Genomic DNA, 18,851 nt, shown 5'->3' with positions numbered 1-18,851 from the left:
GCAAAGAAACATACTTCTACTTTTTCTACTAAAGATTTCTACTATTTTCTTATAAATTCCAAAGAGCATATAAATATAACATCAAAATATTTTCACTATTTACAATCCAAAAAAATGAGCAGTATATTGTGTTTTTCTGTCATCTTTCATTTTCTACGTAACGAGTGTTTCACGAATGCTTTGTTCCTAGAAAACAAACACAAAAATTATCGAACAAAAAATAAATAAATAAATACATTTCGAAGTAAATTTTTGTAAAATTGGTTGACACAAAATTCACGGAAATATTTACACGAACGTTTTTTATTGTTTATTCAAAACAATAATATTTTTTTTTTCGTGATTATTATTTCTTTCTTTAAATCGAAAAGACACTTTTAGCTTTTATAAATTTCCACGTTGTAAAATATTTACGAGCATTAACATGGTCACTTACCCAAGCCGTCAGAATGGACGAAAATGTGACGGAGTGATGCAATCTCATCAGTTTCTTTGTCATCCGATTTTCAATATCGGATACTTGATCGGATTGGTCTAAAAGAAGAGAACGTTTACAAACCTGCGAAAGTTTCGAATCTAACTACATAATAGCCAGCTTGTTTAGTTTAAAACAGCAAAAAATATTTCACGTTTCCCTCACACTTCCATAACCTCGAAATTACTTCATTTTTTTGGCTGTCCTGATCAAAAAGACCAAGAAAGCTTTCTTTTAAGTTGCAATTCACCTCACAACTTAAGTTATTGTAGCCTAGATACTCAGCTTCTCATACAGAGACATGTATGTAAAACCAACGCTGTAAACTTCCTAAAATCATTCAAATACCGTAAATCCTCTAATAAACGCCCGGGGCGTTTATTTATGGAGGCGTTGATAAAAGGAGGGCGTTCATTTAAAAATTAATTTATGGTATAATAGCCTTTTTATTATCGAAAAATGTCATACTTTGTATGACAACATATATGAGAAAATTCTGCTGAAAATATATTTCTAATAAACGCCCCTCCTAAGGAGGGAGGCGATAAAAAAGAGGGGACGTTAATTAGAGAGGGGCGTCTATTTAATATTTTGCTTTCAAGGGGGGTGGGGGTGGGGGCGTCAAAAAGAAGAAGGGCGTTTATTAGCAAATTTACGGTATGAAAAAATCTATGTACATCTCCAGTAGATGCGAAAAAAAATAGCACTATCGTTTTTAACAAAAATGTTTGTGGAATAATATTTCAAAATTTTCAAGGCTTCTCTAGAGAATGTTAGATATCCAAGGTTTTAAAATTTATCTAGGCCTAATGTGTTTATATTTCCAGTGTCCAGAAGCCGCTCTGCAATTTAGTACTCATTTAAACTGAGACCAAAACACTGTGCCAGTAAAAAAAAAACCAAATGACAAATTACTTACTGAAAGTGTTCAGCGTATAGTTGGGTTCACTCTTGGGGTAATTTCCAGGAATGCGTACTGATAAGGTACCAGATTTCTGAGACATATTTTCTTCTCCTAAAACATAGTAACGTACAGTTATGTTTTCCAATAATTTTTATGTATCAATGACCGTATATTAAAAAAAATACAATGTGAGCAAAGAGTAAATTATTTTAAGAGTAAAAATTTCAAGACTATAAAACAAATTGACAGTACGCCTAAATTATTCTTTTCATCTATACTGTAAAATTCTAGCACAGTGGGTACATGTGGCAACAAACACATTTTGTCCCTGCTAACTTCGACTGATATAGTAGGTCCCACATCAACAGTTCGTTCCATTTAAAAATAAACACTTTCAGGACGATAAGAATAAATAAACCACGGGTGAGCGTTTAATCTGAATCTTACATTTTAAACGCAACACACTTCTCACGCATCTGAATATTTATTATGACTTTAAATTTATTAGATTCGAAAAATGCCACGCCCCAACATTCTGTGCCATAAAAAAGTATTTAGAACTTACTGCATCGACACAGAACGGTGACGCCTGTCCTGTCGACAGCCTGTGATTGGTCCAAACTAATCTTGAATTTCTCAAACAAGTGAACAATCTCCATTTGTAGAGCTCGCGGGAGAGGAGACTTCTTGGCTGGAGGGGAGTCTGGTGACGAGGATTGTCTTTTGCGAGATTTAGGTGGTGGTGGAGGCGGACTGAAAATAAAAGCGGGGATAATGTTTTCAAAATATATAATTACTTGGAAATTAAATGTATTTGCAGTAATCATCAACAAAAGAGATAAATAAATAAAAAGTTCTCCCACGAAATGCACACAATCGATCTACAATCAAATTCAACAAAACAACAACAGCTTCGTTTTCGTGTTAAATCTTAATTGTACGATTTAGAAAAAAAGATGACGTCACCAAGCATTATCAACCAAACAAATAGCTTTTCAAAAATATAACATAGCAATTATAACAGCGTATTAAAAACACTTCATAATGAGGGACACTAAGATTAGAAAGATGACGTCATATTGGTGTCTTATTTTGTCATGCTAAAAAGGTGACGATCGAAGAAATTCTGTGGTTTTTCATGTTGTAGTGGAGTATATAAAAAACAAATATATTGAATAAAAGAAAGTAAAATGTCTCTTTAATTTAAAAATTTAATAAACACCCCTTAAACCCCGCCCCACCCCTCCCTGCTTGTTTCATCACATAAAGAGTACATCTCAGGCCAAAAAAAGAAAGAAAAAATACCACTACTATGTTTCTCGTGTTGTGTACGCGTTGAAAGACAATTTCAGACATGTATCTTCTTAATGCTGGGGAAAAGCCCATTAAGGGTGCATTTAGTGGAACTGTTACACAGCATAACTTGTATTTGATTGGTTGAAAGTGATTTTATGTACCTGATCATGGGTGCATTTAGTGGAATTATTAATTAGCATAACTTGTATTTGATTGGTTGAAAGAAAGTGATTTTATGTACCTGATCATGGGTCATTTAGTGGAATTATTAATTAGCATAACTTGTATTTGATTGGTTGAAAGTGATTTTATGTACCTGATCATGGGTGCATTCAGCGCTAGCATACCAGGTAGAATATTTTGTCTTGTCTCAGTCATAAGTTGTGATGAGGACATGACATTTTTCACCACCTCTCCCGTCTGTGGCATTGGTATTTTTGGAGGTGTTGATTGCATGCTTGACGTATTTGAACTCACATCCTATAAATAAAAAGAAAAAAACATTCAGAAAATGATAAATCAAGGCTAAAAAGCTCACGGTGATCATAAAAAAAAATACAACGAAAACTTTTGAAAAGTTAGGCTCGAATGAGAACGTGATGTTGGAAAAAAGAAAACCTTTGAGCAACTTTTTTAGTCCCAAAATAATGAAAATGAAATATTTTGAAAGTTAAAAGGTTTTCAGTATCCATAAGAGAAAAAAATTTGAAAACAGAGAACTCTGCGGTAAAAATTTCAAAAATAATTGACTGTAGCTACATGTTGACTCACAGGGAACAGTCGGACAAGAACAGGTTCACATCTTGCCAGCACGGTTAGTCGCGTTCTAAAAAAACAACGAATATGAAAATGCACGTGATGTCATAAAATTTTACCTCAATAGATTAACTCAAATAAAAGGAGAACATCCAAATAGTGTTAAATGCACAGAGTTCGAATGGATTCTAAAGACTTCTTTATTGAAATTCAAAAAAAAAACAAGAAAACACGCAGTATTATCTGAAAAGAACGTTATTGTAACAGTAACAGGATCAATCACCGTAATGCTTTGAATAAACACCTTTCTATTAGGCGCCCCCTTAATAAAACGCCCTCATTTCAAGGGGCGCTTATTTGAAACATTTACAAATGTTGAATTTCCCAATTGATGATTTTCATGAAAAACGATTCCAAATACTGTAAGATGTGGTCAACGATGCCAATGTTGAAATTTGGACATTATGCGAAAAGTGAAAACAAATAGAAATGTTTATTAAACTCCTCTTCTCATATAGATCCATCCTCTTAAAATTGAAAAATTCAATAAACTCTTTCAGTGTACATTCAAAGCATCATTGCATTAAAGTTAAAAGTCTTGTAGAACAAATGCATCTAAGAAAAATAGCAAAGGGAGCCTGGTACCAACAGTTTTTATCTCTTACAAATTTTGTTTCAAACCCTTTACTGCGTTTTTTAGCAAAATTATTCTTTTTTGTCATAAAAAGGGAGTGTATTTGAAGATAACGTTTCACTTATTTTAACTTCATTATATAATATATACCATTACTTATGGTATTTATTTTGTTAGCAGAACAAACATACCACAGATGAAGCAAATTTAAAAAGTATCATTGTAAGAGGAGCAGGAGAAAAAAAGTATTGTGAAGACAACTAGCCCCGGGAGGTTCCATAAATGCTAGGATTGTTGACCGGACATGTTACAGGTAGTCTGTCAGCCAAGAATTTTATTATACCTTTTGTTATTTTTCAACATATCCAGTAAACCATTCATTTTATCACGATCTCTTTTGTGGTCTAGGAGAAATATTAGGTAACGTTCATTTATTTTGAAAAACTATTTAATCACCTCCCACGCAACGTTTAATAACCAGCTAATTATAAAATTGGTAGTTTTGTCTGGCAAAAAAGCAGGCATAGAACAACAATAATAAAAACAATAATACCAAAAACAGCAACAACAACAGCAATACCAACAATAATACACACAAAAACACTAACAACAACAATAATAACAACAATAACAACAAAAGCAACGAACCATCGCCAGTAGGCATTTGGTTGATCAATTTTGTCAAGGGATCTATGTACTTGCTCATCTCTCTTAACTAAAAAAAACAATAAAGAATTGCATTTCTGACAACGAGTTCACTCTTCAGTAATTTTTCAGGTTACAAGCAAGAAGTTACCTTTTCATAGTATTGTTGTTCCTCTGCAGGTGTCAGTGGACTAGGAGAAGGACCAACAGATGGAGGGTTGTAACTGCCAGGTGATGGAGTGGGCTAATAGAAACAAAGCATTTATTAAGAAAGCACTATATTTTTGGACATTGAATGAACCTTCCAATACTATGAAATGGAACAAACCTGCTGTGGAGATGGTGCAGGTTGTATACTCGTTTGTGGGGATGGTGCGGACATGTGTTTGGAAAGTGGAGCTTGCGGTTGCGCTTTGGGCTGTTGGGTGGGAGCTGAAGTCTTTATGGAAGGTACCGTAAATCCCTGTGATGCTAGTAGCTGATTCGAAGACATAACATTACCCTGGCTTACACCTGTTAAAATAAGTGAATGTTTAAACAAATATTACAAAAAACTACTAGCCTGTAGCGCAAAGCATTAACCGTGAGTCGTTAGCCAGTGAAAAGCACAAAAATTACCCCATTTTGAACAGAATATTGGTATTAAAATGAGTCCTTAGCTTTCATCGTATATACTTAAGTATCACTACACACACTTCAGCACAAAGTACAGATTTAAAAGGATTTATATAGGGTTTTATCAAGATTTGAATAAATTATACATGCATTTCGATTGTTTGAGAAAATTCTTTTTACGCAGATCTGAATTATTTGTTTCATAAATTATCAACTTTAAGAATCATACACCATTCAGTACATAGTAAAGAAAAGGAGAAAACGGTGCACCTGGCATTTGGTTTTGAATTTTAAATTGCTGAACCTTCTTCATGATCAAACGTTCTTTCTGTTGCATTAATGTATTTTGTTGTTGTTGTTGTTGTTGTTGCAACTGTTGCTGTTGTTGTTGCTGATTTTTTTGTTGTTGATTCTGTTGTTGCTGTTGCTGTTGTTGTTGTAACTGCATTTGTTGTTGCTGAGAAAGATGCTGTACTTGTTGCATTTTCTGTTGTTGCAGCTGCATTGGTTGCGTTGACTTGAAGAAAATAGGTTACAAAAGAAGTAATTTTTGCTTCTGTAATCTTGTTGCAATGCAACAAAAGCTAAACAGCGGGTAATTTTGTTAAAAGAAGAAAGGATCTATTTCTTTGCAAAAAATCAGTATTGCAGTTTTTGGTGCAGTTGTGTATCAATGCAGTTCAAACATTGGGATGCCTATTTGCATCGTACTCTGCTTTTTATTACAAAACATGTCATTTAAGCTTTTAGATTCATAACACAACCTTTTGAAAGTTAATAGCAAAACAGGTGATTTTTTTAAGCTGAAATGATATTGTTTTATCGATCTTCTAAAGCGAAATGTAGCACATACTGTGATTAGTTCAATGCCAAAGTATTAACGAATAAAACGATGCACATTAAACAACACTGAAAGTGCAATCTTATGGAGGTGTTTTAAAAATATAAAGCGTGGGTGAAACATTAGTGAGAAGTCAAAAAGCTTAAAATGTTTAGTATTGATGTAAGTTGAAAATCTATTAAATTTTTACACATTACAACAATATCAAAATAATACATATCGAAAGTATATACTCTATTACCTTAACAATTTAACGTAGTAATTTTGATGTCATGCACAAAAAAATTTAATCATTTTTCATTCCTACTAAGCAACGACAAAAGCCACAAGAGTTTCACGGAAAGAGTTGTGTCACAAAAATTATTATCTATAAGTTGTATTCTCAACATTTCAGTTTTAACAGTCTTACCATTGCTGATGTCACATTGACCATCATGTTCACACCAGCTAAACCTTGTTGTAGTGGGTTACCAATCGAGAATGGTTGATTGGCTTGTATATGTTGTTTTTGCATAGTAGGCTGTGGTGCTTGCTGCGGTTGTTGTTGCGTCATCATATTTTGTCCACGGTTAATAATTTGACTTCCTTGCATAGTCACTTGCATTGGTTGACTCGTTGACTGCGCTATATTTTGTGCGTTTTTTTGTGCTTTCTGGTTAAGTTGTTGAACCAGACTGTTTTGTAAAGCTTTCATTGTTTGTTGTTGTGGTGTGGAGGTGTTCATTGCTGATTGTTGAATTGAAGGTGGATTGGCACCAGTGCCACCTGGATTAACCATAGAACCTGTCAAGAAAATAAACAAAGGGTGAAAATTAAAATCAAGCAAATTTAAGGGAAGTGAATGCTAAAATCAGTTTATTTGATATTTACGAAGCTACGCACTAGTATACTAAACTTGAAACCACTGACAAACAGAATGCATACTTTTTCAGTTTAACCTTGGTGTTTCTTAACTTTAACAGATATTTTTGAAAATTTTTATAGCAGGACCCTTTTGATACCCTTAAGAACCCTGTTCTTCAACTTTTCTCAATATTGTAGGAGTTAGCTATTTAGCACCAAGAGTCCAATATATTAGTTGATTATTACAAAAAACACATTTACTTTGCAACATAACAAACCCACAATCAACAAAACTATGGTGCAAGAACAAATTCGAAAAAAGGCAAGGGAAGTTTTCTAACTATTTAACTCCTGAGCCTGTACACTAGACATGAAGGAACTTTGAAAACAAGTCAAATTTGTATCAGTCAAGTCATTTTAACAGTTGACAATTGTTATGAGCATGTCACAAACCATGTAACATCACTACTACTTTCCCCTCTCAAAAGCTTACACTGATGGTCGTCTGTCCTAGGGAAGTGTATGTTTTAAGCAAAAACTTGCAAAAAAACAAAAAAGGAGTAATAATTGTGTTAATATAGTTAATAGTTTTATGCGCATAAATTAAAACCTACTCTATTTCACTGACATACGGATGTGTTGAACCGTGGTGGCCAAAGATCGAATACTTTATAACTTTAAGATATTTTAGGAGGGTTAAAATTTTAGGAGAAAACACTAAAAAATGTATAAAAACTATTCCATATTTGGTTCTTTAGGCCGATTTTTAAATTTTGCGGAACATAAAAGAAACATTTTGCTTTTATGCAAAACGCTGAAAAAGCACTTCATCATAAGCCCTACTGAATATTGTAACTTTTTGTCACATTAAAGGTAATAACTATTTAAAAAAATGGACGTCACCGTAAACAATTTCATGAGATTTTAGAAAGAATCATTATTTTGAGTACAAAATTTTAGGTTATTAGAGGATGTGACCACCCTGGTCAAGACAACAAACTGATAAAAGTTATAAGTATTGACAGAAATATTATTAAAAAATTTCACCTCTTGGAATTCTAATCCTCATCGTGAATCTGCCAGGAATATCTATTTCTCCAATCCTTATATTATACTTTCTAGTTTCTCTTTACAAATACAATAAAACATTATATTTGCTTTTTAGAAAAGCTATTTTAAAGAGAAAATCAACAAAAACCAGGGACTATGAGAATTCCAGTCATGATATGCTAGATAGAGAAAAATAGTATGAGCAATCCATCCTGAATTTATTACTGTCCAACACAAGGACATAAAATAATTTATACCATGTGCTCAGAATTAATTACAAAACATAACATATTCATTTTAAAACAATCATCTATAAAGAATTCCTTAAAAACCAAATTTCCAAAAAAATCTTTTTTCCTAACATATAGTTATAACATCATCACTCTAGAATGTATGTCAGATTAAAGGGTCATGAAATTAACGTCATTCATCTAAAAGTTACATACAACGCCATGGCAACACCAACAGCAACATGAGTACACACTGAAAGTTATTATTTAAATTGTGATACTCATTAACGTGGATGTATCCATGCTCTTTCATGCAAATAAATATTGCACGAACTATCCGGAATAAAAAGATCAAATACTTTATCATCTTTTTTTCTGCAGCCATGCAGTGAAAAAACAAACTTCTGTTAGCCAAATAAGACATAATAACATTCTCAATACTCATTGAAAAATCTTAAAGAGATCATTTAGGGTTTATCAACAACCTTACAATCAAAATTTTACTCTTTTCAAAACAATGAAGATAAAAATACACACACATTGTGTCTTTGTTTTTAAAAACTAAGACAGTAAAACCTAAAATATTTTCCTGTTTTTTTTAAAAAAAAAGAGAATGCTAATTTTTGAATGTTTTTGAGGTGAAATAAAAACCTATTAAAAACAAAACAAAAATATAACAACTCTGAACATCTGCCCTTAAGTTAATGTAAGCCATACACTTTCCTGCTTTAAAATAAAACATGAAAATTTGTGGTAACAAAAAAACATTTGAGAAAGATAACATGTCATCTTAAACATTAAATAATGTCCAGTTTTAATAATGCTTAAAAATGACAGGTTTCAAACATTAAAATAATCTTTTAGCATGAAAGCCAACATCTAAAATCTGAACAGTAGAATTCAATTTGAAATAGCTATTTAATAAAAGTTTTAAAAAGCCTCCATAACTACAAATCCTTTCTACACCCCAACTTCTTAAACCGTTGCAGCTTCCAACAAATTAGTGTGTATTTGTAAATATAAAAAAGATGTAATAAAAAAATCAACACTTTATCAGGTTAACATTTAGTGACAACAATATTCCGTTACTTCTTTCATTTAAAGTTTTAAAAGTACGAAACCATCTACCAGGTAAATACCATTATTAAAAATTCTGGGAACGTGGATGCCTGGTTCTTACTAGCACTTGTGTTTTACATTCACATTAAAAGGTAGTTTACCATTAAAATAATTGGTAATGCTTTATTAAAATAGCAACCAGTTCTAACACACAAAAGCATTTAATGAGCTGTCATTAAAAAGTATGAGGGAGGATGATAGTGATTTTAAAATACTTTGAGGTGAGAGGATTACAGTAGATACATCCAATTTTTCTTTGTTTACAATCAGCTTATCAAAATGACTTGACCTTTTACATCTTGTTTAACTTTTTGCAACAAAAGTAAATATCGCGTGCTCATTTTGAGTGTAGTTTTTCGTGAAAGCTTTTCATAACCATTATGTTTTCATTAACTCCAAAGGATAACAATGCTTCTCATAAAATTTCTCCTCAGTGCACATTCTGCCTGCATGAAAACTGAAAGTATTTCAATTATTTATAACCCACTTCTCACGTACACACAGAACATACAATACAAAAACAACGACTCCTGGTTTCATATTGTAACAAAGGGGAATTCCCTTTACTTTTGTAGATCATTCAGTCTTGAAGTCAGTGTTTCAAACACTGAAACAGTATTATATCGTTAAATTATAACAATGGAGTAAACATTTTTGTTCAGATTACTTTAACTATTCAAAAGTGTGACAGCAAAATAAATACAAAAGCAAAAACAAAAATATCATTGGTTAACTGTAACAGAACTTTTGTTCAATCTTGTAAAAATTGGTTGCACAAAAAGTTTAGTTTAGAAAAATTTTTACCTAAATTAATTGTAGTTAATACATTGTATTCTTTGTGTAAAAAAAAATCTTCATTGCAGCACTACGTCCACAGATCATATGGATGTGTTGCTCACTTTTCAAGCTTGTCTATGACTGAAAATACTGAACTAGGCTAAAATCTGTCCCTTCCAAAGGAAATGATTTATCAGAATTTGTTTATCAGCTATTTAAACATTACTTAATTACAATGATTGACATCAATAATATTATTAAAATTAGTGAAGCCATTGCAGTGCACTTTTAAGTTGGAGGCCAAAAAAATTGGAAATGAGTCTGACACCATCTCCTGAAAGGCAGTCCTTTTGTTCTTTCGCTTAAGTAGATTTTTCTACTGGCCATTTCGGCTAGTAAGTATGTAATGTCCGAGAAGATCAACTTAACACCACTGATACATCTTCCCATATTCACAAATTTATATATCTATCTGATATACTCAGAAACCAAGGAAGATTTCTCATTTTACATCCTTATTTATACACACAAAAAAATAATACAATAGTTGTATGGGAAGTTGTCGCCTTGTATGTCCTCACAAATATACTTATAATTATATATTTATAATACTTTATATTATACTTATAATTATATATTTCAATTATAAAGTCACTTCTTAATTTCTTTAATATCCCACATTTAGCGAGCAGTTAACAGTACTTACAATCTCTATCTGATGATAAAGATATTTCTTATAAAAATTAAAAAGGGGAAAAATAAGTCAAATGCAGATTTGAGAATTGTAGTTAATACATGTGGATAAACAATGTTTCCTTGACCTTAAAGTGGATAAGCTTTGGCACTTCTACTCTTTCGATATTGAATCATCATTTAGTTTTTCAGTTGACATTGTGCTTACACACATTTAAATAAAAGCCTTCTGCAAAATGTAATAGGATACTAATATATTCTCTGCCAGCATTAAACCAACTTTTTAATCACACAAAAATTACCTATATATTGTCCATCTTGTTGTACCACATGTGCCCCTCCTAAATAAAATGTGTAAATGACATGCTAAAGTCCCAAAATTGGGGTAAAGGAGACACCTCAGCAACAATATTACTGGTTCAACAAAAATAACACTCTCAGCGAACATTGGCAAGAAACAGTGGCAAGAACAAAGGGTTGTGCGCTTGATATAGTAAGTACTTATGGTAAAAATAAAAAAACTTTTTTGATGAAAACGAAATATTAGAAAAAACCTTTGTTTATATAAGAACAAATTTATGCATAACAAGTGAGATACATACAGTTATTCAAATCTGAAGTAAGGAAGCAGACAAATTATTCTAATCCAAAGCAAGTAAGCAAAAAAATTAGTGTGTGAAATTAAAGAAAATTAAAGAATTGTTGTATTTGAAACTGTTGTATACGAAACACTTTCTTTACCTTCTAAGTTAAGCATTAATTTAAAAAAATTGAATTATATATGTAAATTTCACATTCCACACAAATTTAAAAGTAGGCTACATCTATATTCATTTTCAAATCGAGGTTCCATGAATCATTAAAAAAAAGTTTTAGTAGCTACTATGTAAAGCCCAAGCCTCATTGAGACATCCTGTTCCAAGCACCTACATCATCTATAATCCACACACTCATAGCCACAAAATCTTCTAATAAGAACTCTAGACACAAATTTCGATTCAAAATCACTCAAAAAGACCATATAAGGGGCATTAACACTTTATGTTGCATTAGAGGGGTAAAAATATATAATAGAGGTAACATGTCACTGTAAAAAGCATAATACAATTCCAGCATGACAAAGTATGTCAAGAATATTATATTAAGAGGTAGTGCCATTTAAAAAACTCTTAAAAACAAAAACAAAGGATGCCTTACTTCATGATTCAATAATTTTTCGCAACAAGAATTCGCAAAAGAAATACCATATTTACTTTTAAAGATTTATTATTGAAGTCATAAAACAGCAAAGAATAAGAAATTGACAGAAATTGTACAACTACCCGCTGATAAATTAAATACGACTGACTTGTGAAGAGATTTCTATTATGAATTGTACTCTTGGTAACCTAATTGTAGGGCAGGTGGGAAGACAACACCCAATTGCGGAAAATTTCATCACCCAAATTAAATTTATTAACACCCCTCAACCCTCCCCGTATATTAAAAACCTATCGTAAATTTTGTTATATGGATATGGAGCAGCAATGCCGTCCGTCAAAAAAAAATGGTAGCTTAAAACGCGAGCAAGAAAAAAAAAGTTTTAAGAAGCATTGGAAAGCAATGTTGTTGTTTCTATCTTATGAAAATTTTTTATCGATAAATGTATTGTAGGAGTTAGATATATAATCATACATCTAACTCCTACAATACATTTATCAAAAAAAAAATTTCATAGGATAGAAACAACAAAATTGTTTAACTGTTAAAATAACCAGAGTTAGCAACATTGTCTGGATGCTTCTTCAACATCAGTTAACTCAGCTACATTGTTGATAAAAAACAACTATCTGATATCCATTTTCAAACTCATTCCTTCTGCTTTTTAATTACTCAGTCAATATATTAAATTACCAAAGACCATGTTATTCTTGGCAAGCTAGCTAGCTACCTAGTTGAAAAATTTACTTCAATATTCGCTCTAACTAAATTTTAGTTGCACATTTAACTTTTCAAATTCTTCTGTAAGAGCCGAACTCGTAATGTTTTGCTAACAAGAATTTATTGTACAGGGACTTTCGAATTCTGCATAGAATGTTTCTGTTTTTAGAAAGGACTGTTCCGAATTTACCTCAAGTGTGTTAACGAAAGTAGTGAATTATATTATTTTAGGAATACTAAACCAAACTTTTTTATTTTTATCTAACTTAGAATAACTCACTCTCCTTCTCCTCCCCACCAAATTTCAGCCCTAGTTTCTACTAACTTGAAATTCAATGTCCCTTAAATTAACCATGTTTATAAAAACTACACTATTACATATTAAACCAGACAGGAAATTTGTATTCAGCCTAAGGGTTTTTTAATTATTGTCAGCTTGAAATTGTTTTTATTCCGTTCTCATACATAAAGCATTTTTTTCATGGCAAATAATTTCGCTGCAAAACCAAGTACATGCAAAATAGCAACAAGTAATTTTACTAAAATTCCAAAAAACACATCTTGTTTTTTTTGTTTTTTTCCAAAAAATGTAATTTATCTAAATTATTTCGCTACTTTAAAACATCTGAGGAATAGAAATTAAACACAAACATAAAAAATACAAGTTAAAACATTTACACTGGTAGACTGCTATTATTGAAGTGTGTACAATTAACTAGGAATAAAAACCGGGTCATAAAAAGCAGTGAGAAGATTTTTGCCTTCCACCTTTCGTCAATCAATAATGTAAAAAAAAAGCATCATTTTGAGTCTCAATGAGGAAGGGTGTTCATAGGCAAAGTCAGTAAGGCTATCAATTTTAGTTTGAAAGAAGTTTGGCAAACTTTATAGGTAAGTATTGGGACATACAAAGAACGGGGTTAAAGGAAACTCAAAGTATAAAATGATGTTGGACTCATATCATAGAGCTTAAAAAATAGGTTAACAGTCTTTATAATTTTTTCAAAAAGCTTTTTTCATTCTCAAGATATTCACATAAAAATTTCAGATTTATTTATGCTGCAAAATTACGATGTCATATTTAAGTAATAGCAAATTTTGACATTTTCTGTCATAAGTAATTTTAAACATGGTAAGGGATTTAAACTTTATCAAAGAATAGATATTATAAAGGTGAATTGATTAACATAATTTTTTTTTTTGCCAAAATGACACGTTAAGGCCTCTTAACTTTTTTGCTGATAACCCCATAACCTTGGATCTGCAATTCAGTTTGCAATCAAATTTTGCGGGTAAGGTCTATACAAGCTTACAAATGTATAATATGTATAATATTAGGATGAAGTTATAAACGTTTTTACCCTTTGGCTACACTGACAGTATTGCTTTTCTTCCTGGAGAAAAAGTTATTAAAAATAAAAAAAATAATAAAATAAAATAAATAAAAAATAATTTATTAAAAACACCCACATAAATTCATATTACGTTGAACTAATAATAAACTTTCCATGAAAGTAAAAAATGTATTTTAGCGTCTTTAACAATAAGTTAATTTACCCACAAGTGATTCCAAAGTGTTTTTTAATGATGCAGTAGAAGCCGAAACTATTTGGTTGATTTGGTTATATGCTTAATGCACTTCCCTATGAGGCAACACACTATCCTAAGAAAAACAATTATCTCGTCTCTCCATTACATTTTCGCTGCTTTTCTATGGAAGAAAAAACACTTTAATCAGTGATTTTATGCTGATATATTTTTTGTCTAATTTTGAGGGCTGGGCAGTGCAGGGAGGTATATAGTTGAGTGTAGGCCACAAGTAACACATTGGTTAGCAACATACCCGACTTCCACTGAAGCATACATTCCACAAGCTCATCTTATTGTTTCATGTATTTAATAGCTTTGGAAACTTTGAATAAATCACAAAACATTTGGAGGCCTGAGGAGACATTTTATACATTTAAAATGTCACTTTCATTTACGGAAATTCTAATTTATATACTCTAATTTCTTAATTTAACACAAGTATAAGACATTTTTATATAAATAAAAGCAGTTATCGAAAGAAGGCCTTTAAAAGAGAAAGGCATATAATGTTATTCATTTAGGAGGGGTTGTAATTTAGAGAGACAAGTAAAGGGGAAGTGTGCTGATTAGAAGGATTATTACAAGTAATCCAATATCATCATTTGTCCTAAATATGTATATTTATTACTTACGCACTTCTTTGATATGCAATATTAGCCTGGCAACCATCTGGAGATAGTCATCCTAGAAAAAATATAAGACACTTTTAGGTTTACATTTAGAATCTTTATCAAGGCACATTGGTGTGTCCATTCTCAATAGAGAATGTTTTCCGCATGCACATATATAGCCCTTAAAACGAGAAATTGCAGAAGTAATTGATGCTGCTACTTTCTGACAGATTCATCCTTTTTTAAAATTCTTTCCAATTACTTAATATTTACCTCAACCCTTTCCAGGTTGACTTATAACAAAAATGTGACTAATAACCACAAGCTATAAAAAGAAGAATCAAAAAATAAAATCAAACAGTAAAAATATATAATAGCAATAAAATATATATAAAATATATCCCTCCCTCCCTTCTGAACCAATACAGCTACATAGAACTTGTGAAATGAAAAAATTTAAAAAAGATAATTATAAATTGAAAAAGCATCTTCCTGAAAATATTTCAAATTTTCAGCAAACCTCTTTTTAATTTAAGGAACAACAAGCTTAATGAGAAAGAGAGTTCGTGTTACAGTGTCTATGAATTAATGAAAAAGTCAGAGAACGATACGAAAAATCCATAAATAAAATACTTACTCTTGAATGCGCCTTCGCCAATATATGTTTTTCAACTTCTTGACTGCTTTTGCGTGTTGGGTTTCCATAATTACTGTATGTTTCTTCACTATATAGAAACAAAACAAAAGATTGATTTGATAATTTAATATAAAAGGATGTAATAAAAAAGGTAAAAAGTGAAACATCAAATATACATATAAAAATATGGGAGGAAGTTTTAGTACTCAGAGGAAACTTTATATTTTGATTTTTTTCCTATTATTTGTTAAACATTGAAGAGACCATTTCAAAATCTGTTATTGCATGCCCTTGACATAATGTTTTCCTTGCGATTATTAGCTGAAAAAAATTCAATATTATATATTTGTTTCATTTTTTTTCCTAAGAGACTGTTTGACTGTGCAGAATACCAAATAACAAATTGCTAAGTCAAAGGTTCAAAGACCAAATCTTTCCTAATCCTAATAAAATATAACAAAACATAACACAAGTTTTTGAATCATACATCTCCTCCATGCACGGGGAGACAAAGGTTCGGGCTTTGTACTTTACTTATTCTATACATCTAGCTGCTTTATTATTAGTCAAAGAACTATGTACAACAACATTATTTGGTACCAAGTTTAACTCTCTCATTAGATTGTGTGTAAATGAGAATGGATGTGTCACTGTGTAAAGAGTTTATATGCAAACTGGGTCCCCTATCTATGCTTATTTCTTTGAAGTGGCGGGATTGATAAATATCAATTCGCTATGTATCAATTCGCTTTTGAGCATTGTTGATGTGGAGTACTAGTTATAATCCAGCCACTAAATTGGTCATCATACTACATTTAAACAAGAACTGTAAAACTGTAGAACTGCCCCTGAAACCATTATATAAATATTATTGCACTGCATTACAAATGTATCAAGCAGAAAATGTATTTCGAATAAAAATATGATCTCCATGCCAATTCACTTATATCATGGGATGGAATTGGTGTCTAGGTAGGTCCCTTGACATCAGGCGCGGATTTAGCTATGGCGTAGTGGTGTATATACACTAGTAAAAATTTATCTCCAAAAAGTCATGGTGTATCTCAGTGAGCCTGTTTTTTTTAAAATTTTACACCCAAAGTCTAAACAAAGCATGATACACACGCCTTTGCCTGTAAAACTGGTTTTGGCAGTCCCCACTCTCTGTCCCCAGGTTCGATGATCTTGTTTCTATCAAAAGATACAAATCACCGCTCTTTCGTACTGCAAAATATTTGATTATCCATGTCGGTGCCAGCTTCACTTTTTACATCAGTTTTGCTGGTGAAAGCTGCCCATCGTGCAGGGCAAGAATCTCTCTGGTGCAGGCAACTGGTGTAATATGCAAACTGTAAGGCAGAACAATCCAGGACTAACATGCAGGTAAAAATCGCGTAGACTTAAAAACAAAGAGAATTTTGTTACCTCAACTAAAAAGGAGCGTAATCTTAGTGAAGCTTGTTAATCGTCGTAGCAAACTTTTACACTTGATTGGTACACGTTTGTTAACATTATTTTGCAATATTTTTATATCGTATTTTTACATCGTGGATCAGATTTTGTTGTTGGATATTTCAAATTGCTTCTAGGTAGCTGTTGGTAGAGCTAATAGTGAAGTGGGAGACAATATACATGAGATCGTGAAGAGCAATATTCCGTTTATTTTGTGGGAAGTTTCGCTATATGTAATTTCAGCTTTTGCTACATTTTTTGTTTATCTAATTTCTAGCGTTTATTTTTAAAGTACTGTCCACAAAATTTGTTGCATTTCGTTAGCAAAAAGTTGTAAAATTTTTACATTTTAAATAGGGTCCAAGCTTAAAATTTCCGTTGAGTTATTTTTACATCTTCTATATTGTTGTTAATGTTGTTGCTTATCATTTGACCCACTATTATGTGTGCGTTGTTTTGTGCGTCTCATATCGTTTACTGTAATTGTCCAAGGGTGTCTCTTTCTTTATATATTTTTTATTTTAATTTTAATTGTACAAACTTTGATAAATAAAATATCTGTTTGTCTGTCTGTCTGTCTACCGAACGGGTTAAGCAACTTATTTGTTTTTGTTAGCTTCATAGGTTTGTAGGGATTTTAGTTTTCTATTAAAATTGATTTTAGTTTTCATATAAAGTTTACTTCACCTCACATGTACATTAAAATATTTGTTATGATTTTAAAACATCCTGATTGGTTTAAATTCTCATGAAATCAAGCTGATTGGTTTAAAAAACAATGGAGTAGTGGTATTAACTGTAACTAATTCGATAAACAATGCGAATATACATCTACTATATATACCCGACACTGAAGAAACTTAACTTTGTCCAAGATTTTATGTAATATTTAAGATGTAAATGTAATACTTAATTTGAATAAAAACACAAGAAAATTTGATGTTGTTCAAAGCTGTACAAAAAAAGTAAAATTTACATGACTTGAATTAAGAATGAGAAGTTAAGCGGTTTATCAATGAGTCGTTCAGGGGATGATCTTTTAGCTGTTTTGACGATCAGAGGGCGTTAAAGGGCGGTTGTCTCATTGGACAGTTCAAAATGCCCTCTAAATTAATGCTGAAACATTTTTTGCCTGCTGCAGGTTATCTAATTTATTATAGTTAATTAGTTCCCTGGTAACAACTTATTCATTGGAAAAACTAGAACATCACAACAGCACTTATTTTTTTCTGCCATTGGTGCATTGGATCTTTTGGACAATTCTGCTTTCATCCACATGTATAAGAAATATATATTTTATTTTTTGTTAAAGTTTGGATTAATTGAGTAAAATTTCAGAAATTATGGCAAGAACTGTAATTTTGGCTTTTTGTTCAGTTTTGTGTTTTGTAAAGACAGTACTTTTATAATGTTAAGAGATAGAGAGAGCAAAAATTAGAAGGACTTGTTGTGTAGAATAATCTCATTTATGTTCTTGCTGGGTTGAATTTACTTAAGGTTGAGGGTTACTTACATTTGCTGTATGACCATTTGCCTCAAATTATTTGATGCCCATTCGTTGACCGCCATTTTGCGAATAAACGCTGGTCAGCAATTTCTCCTTTTTGTTAGCTTAGCTAGATAATTGCGTTTCTGTTATAATAAATTGACAGTCGTAATTTTTTCTATTTGCTTTCCTTTTTGTTAGCAAGCTATCTGTCTACAAAAAATTTTAAATTTCCCAGCAATTGTTTCTTCGCGGGAGTACAAAAAAAAATGATGAA

General features: G+C 31.6%; 1 protein-coding gene across 3 annotated transcripts; it reads right to left on the bottom strand.

Annotated features, from left to right (window-relative positions):
* Positions 1-20: 20 nt before the first annotated feature.
* Positions 21-18,814, bottom strand: LOC130624355 (mediator of RNA polymerase II transcription subunit 15-like). 3 transcript variants are annotated; one of them, XM_057439946.1, is made up of 16 exons: positions 18,602-18,814; positions 15,637-15,724; positions 15,021-15,072; positions 11,181-11,219; positions 6,576-6,949; positions 5,596-5,842; positions 5,039-5,223; positions 4,862-4,954; positions 4,714-4,780; positions 4,409-4,469; positions 3,447-3,501; positions 2,992-3,155; positions 1,945-2,132; positions 1,395-1,490; positions 437-534; positions 21-186 (listed from the first exon to the last, which is right to left on the bottom strand). In XM_057439946.1, the coding sequence occupies exons 1-16, from the start codon at positions 18,655-18,657 to the stop codon at positions 154-156; spliced, it is 1,896 nt and encodes a 631-aa protein (XP_057295929.1). In that variant the 5' UTR covers positions 18,658-18,814; the 3' UTR covers positions 21-153. The 3 variants fall into 3 exon arrangements, with proteins under 3 accessions (XP_057295929.1, XP_057295930.1, XP_057295931.1); XM_057439947.1 differs by lacking the exon at positions 11,181-11,219; XM_057439948.1 differs by lacking the exons at positions 11,181-11,219; positions 15,021-15,072; positions 15,637-15,724; positions 18,602-18,814 and adding an exon at positions 8,057-8,368.
* Positions 18,815-18,851: the final 37 nt, after the last annotated feature.

The sequence above is a fragment of the Hydractinia symbiolongicarpus genome, chromosome 13 (genome assembly GCF_029227915.1).
Source record: "Hydractinia symbiolongicarpus strain clone_291-10 chromosome 13, HSymV2.1, whole genome shotgun sequence".
Taxonomy (NCBI): domain Eukaryota; kingdom Metazoa; phylum Cnidaria; class Hydrozoa; order Anthoathecata; family Hydractiniidae; genus Hydractinia; species Hydractinia symbiolongicarpus.
The sequence above is the reverse complement of the archived record's forward strand: the minus strand, read 5'-3'. Positions and strand labels throughout refer to the sequence as shown.

Coding starts and splice junctions, on each gene's coding strand:
- LOC130624355 (XM_057439946.1), bottom strand. CDS start 18,657: ATGGCGGTCAACGAATGGGCATCAAATAATTTGAGGCAAATGGTCATA. Junction 11,220..15,020: donor ATTGCATATCAAAGAAGTGC/GTAAGTAATAAA, acceptor CATTTTATTTAG/GAGGGGCACATGTGGTACAA. Junction 6,950..11,180: donor ACAAGATGGACAATATATAG/GTAATTTTTGTG, acceptor TTTTCTTGACAG/GTTCTATGGTTAATCCAGGT.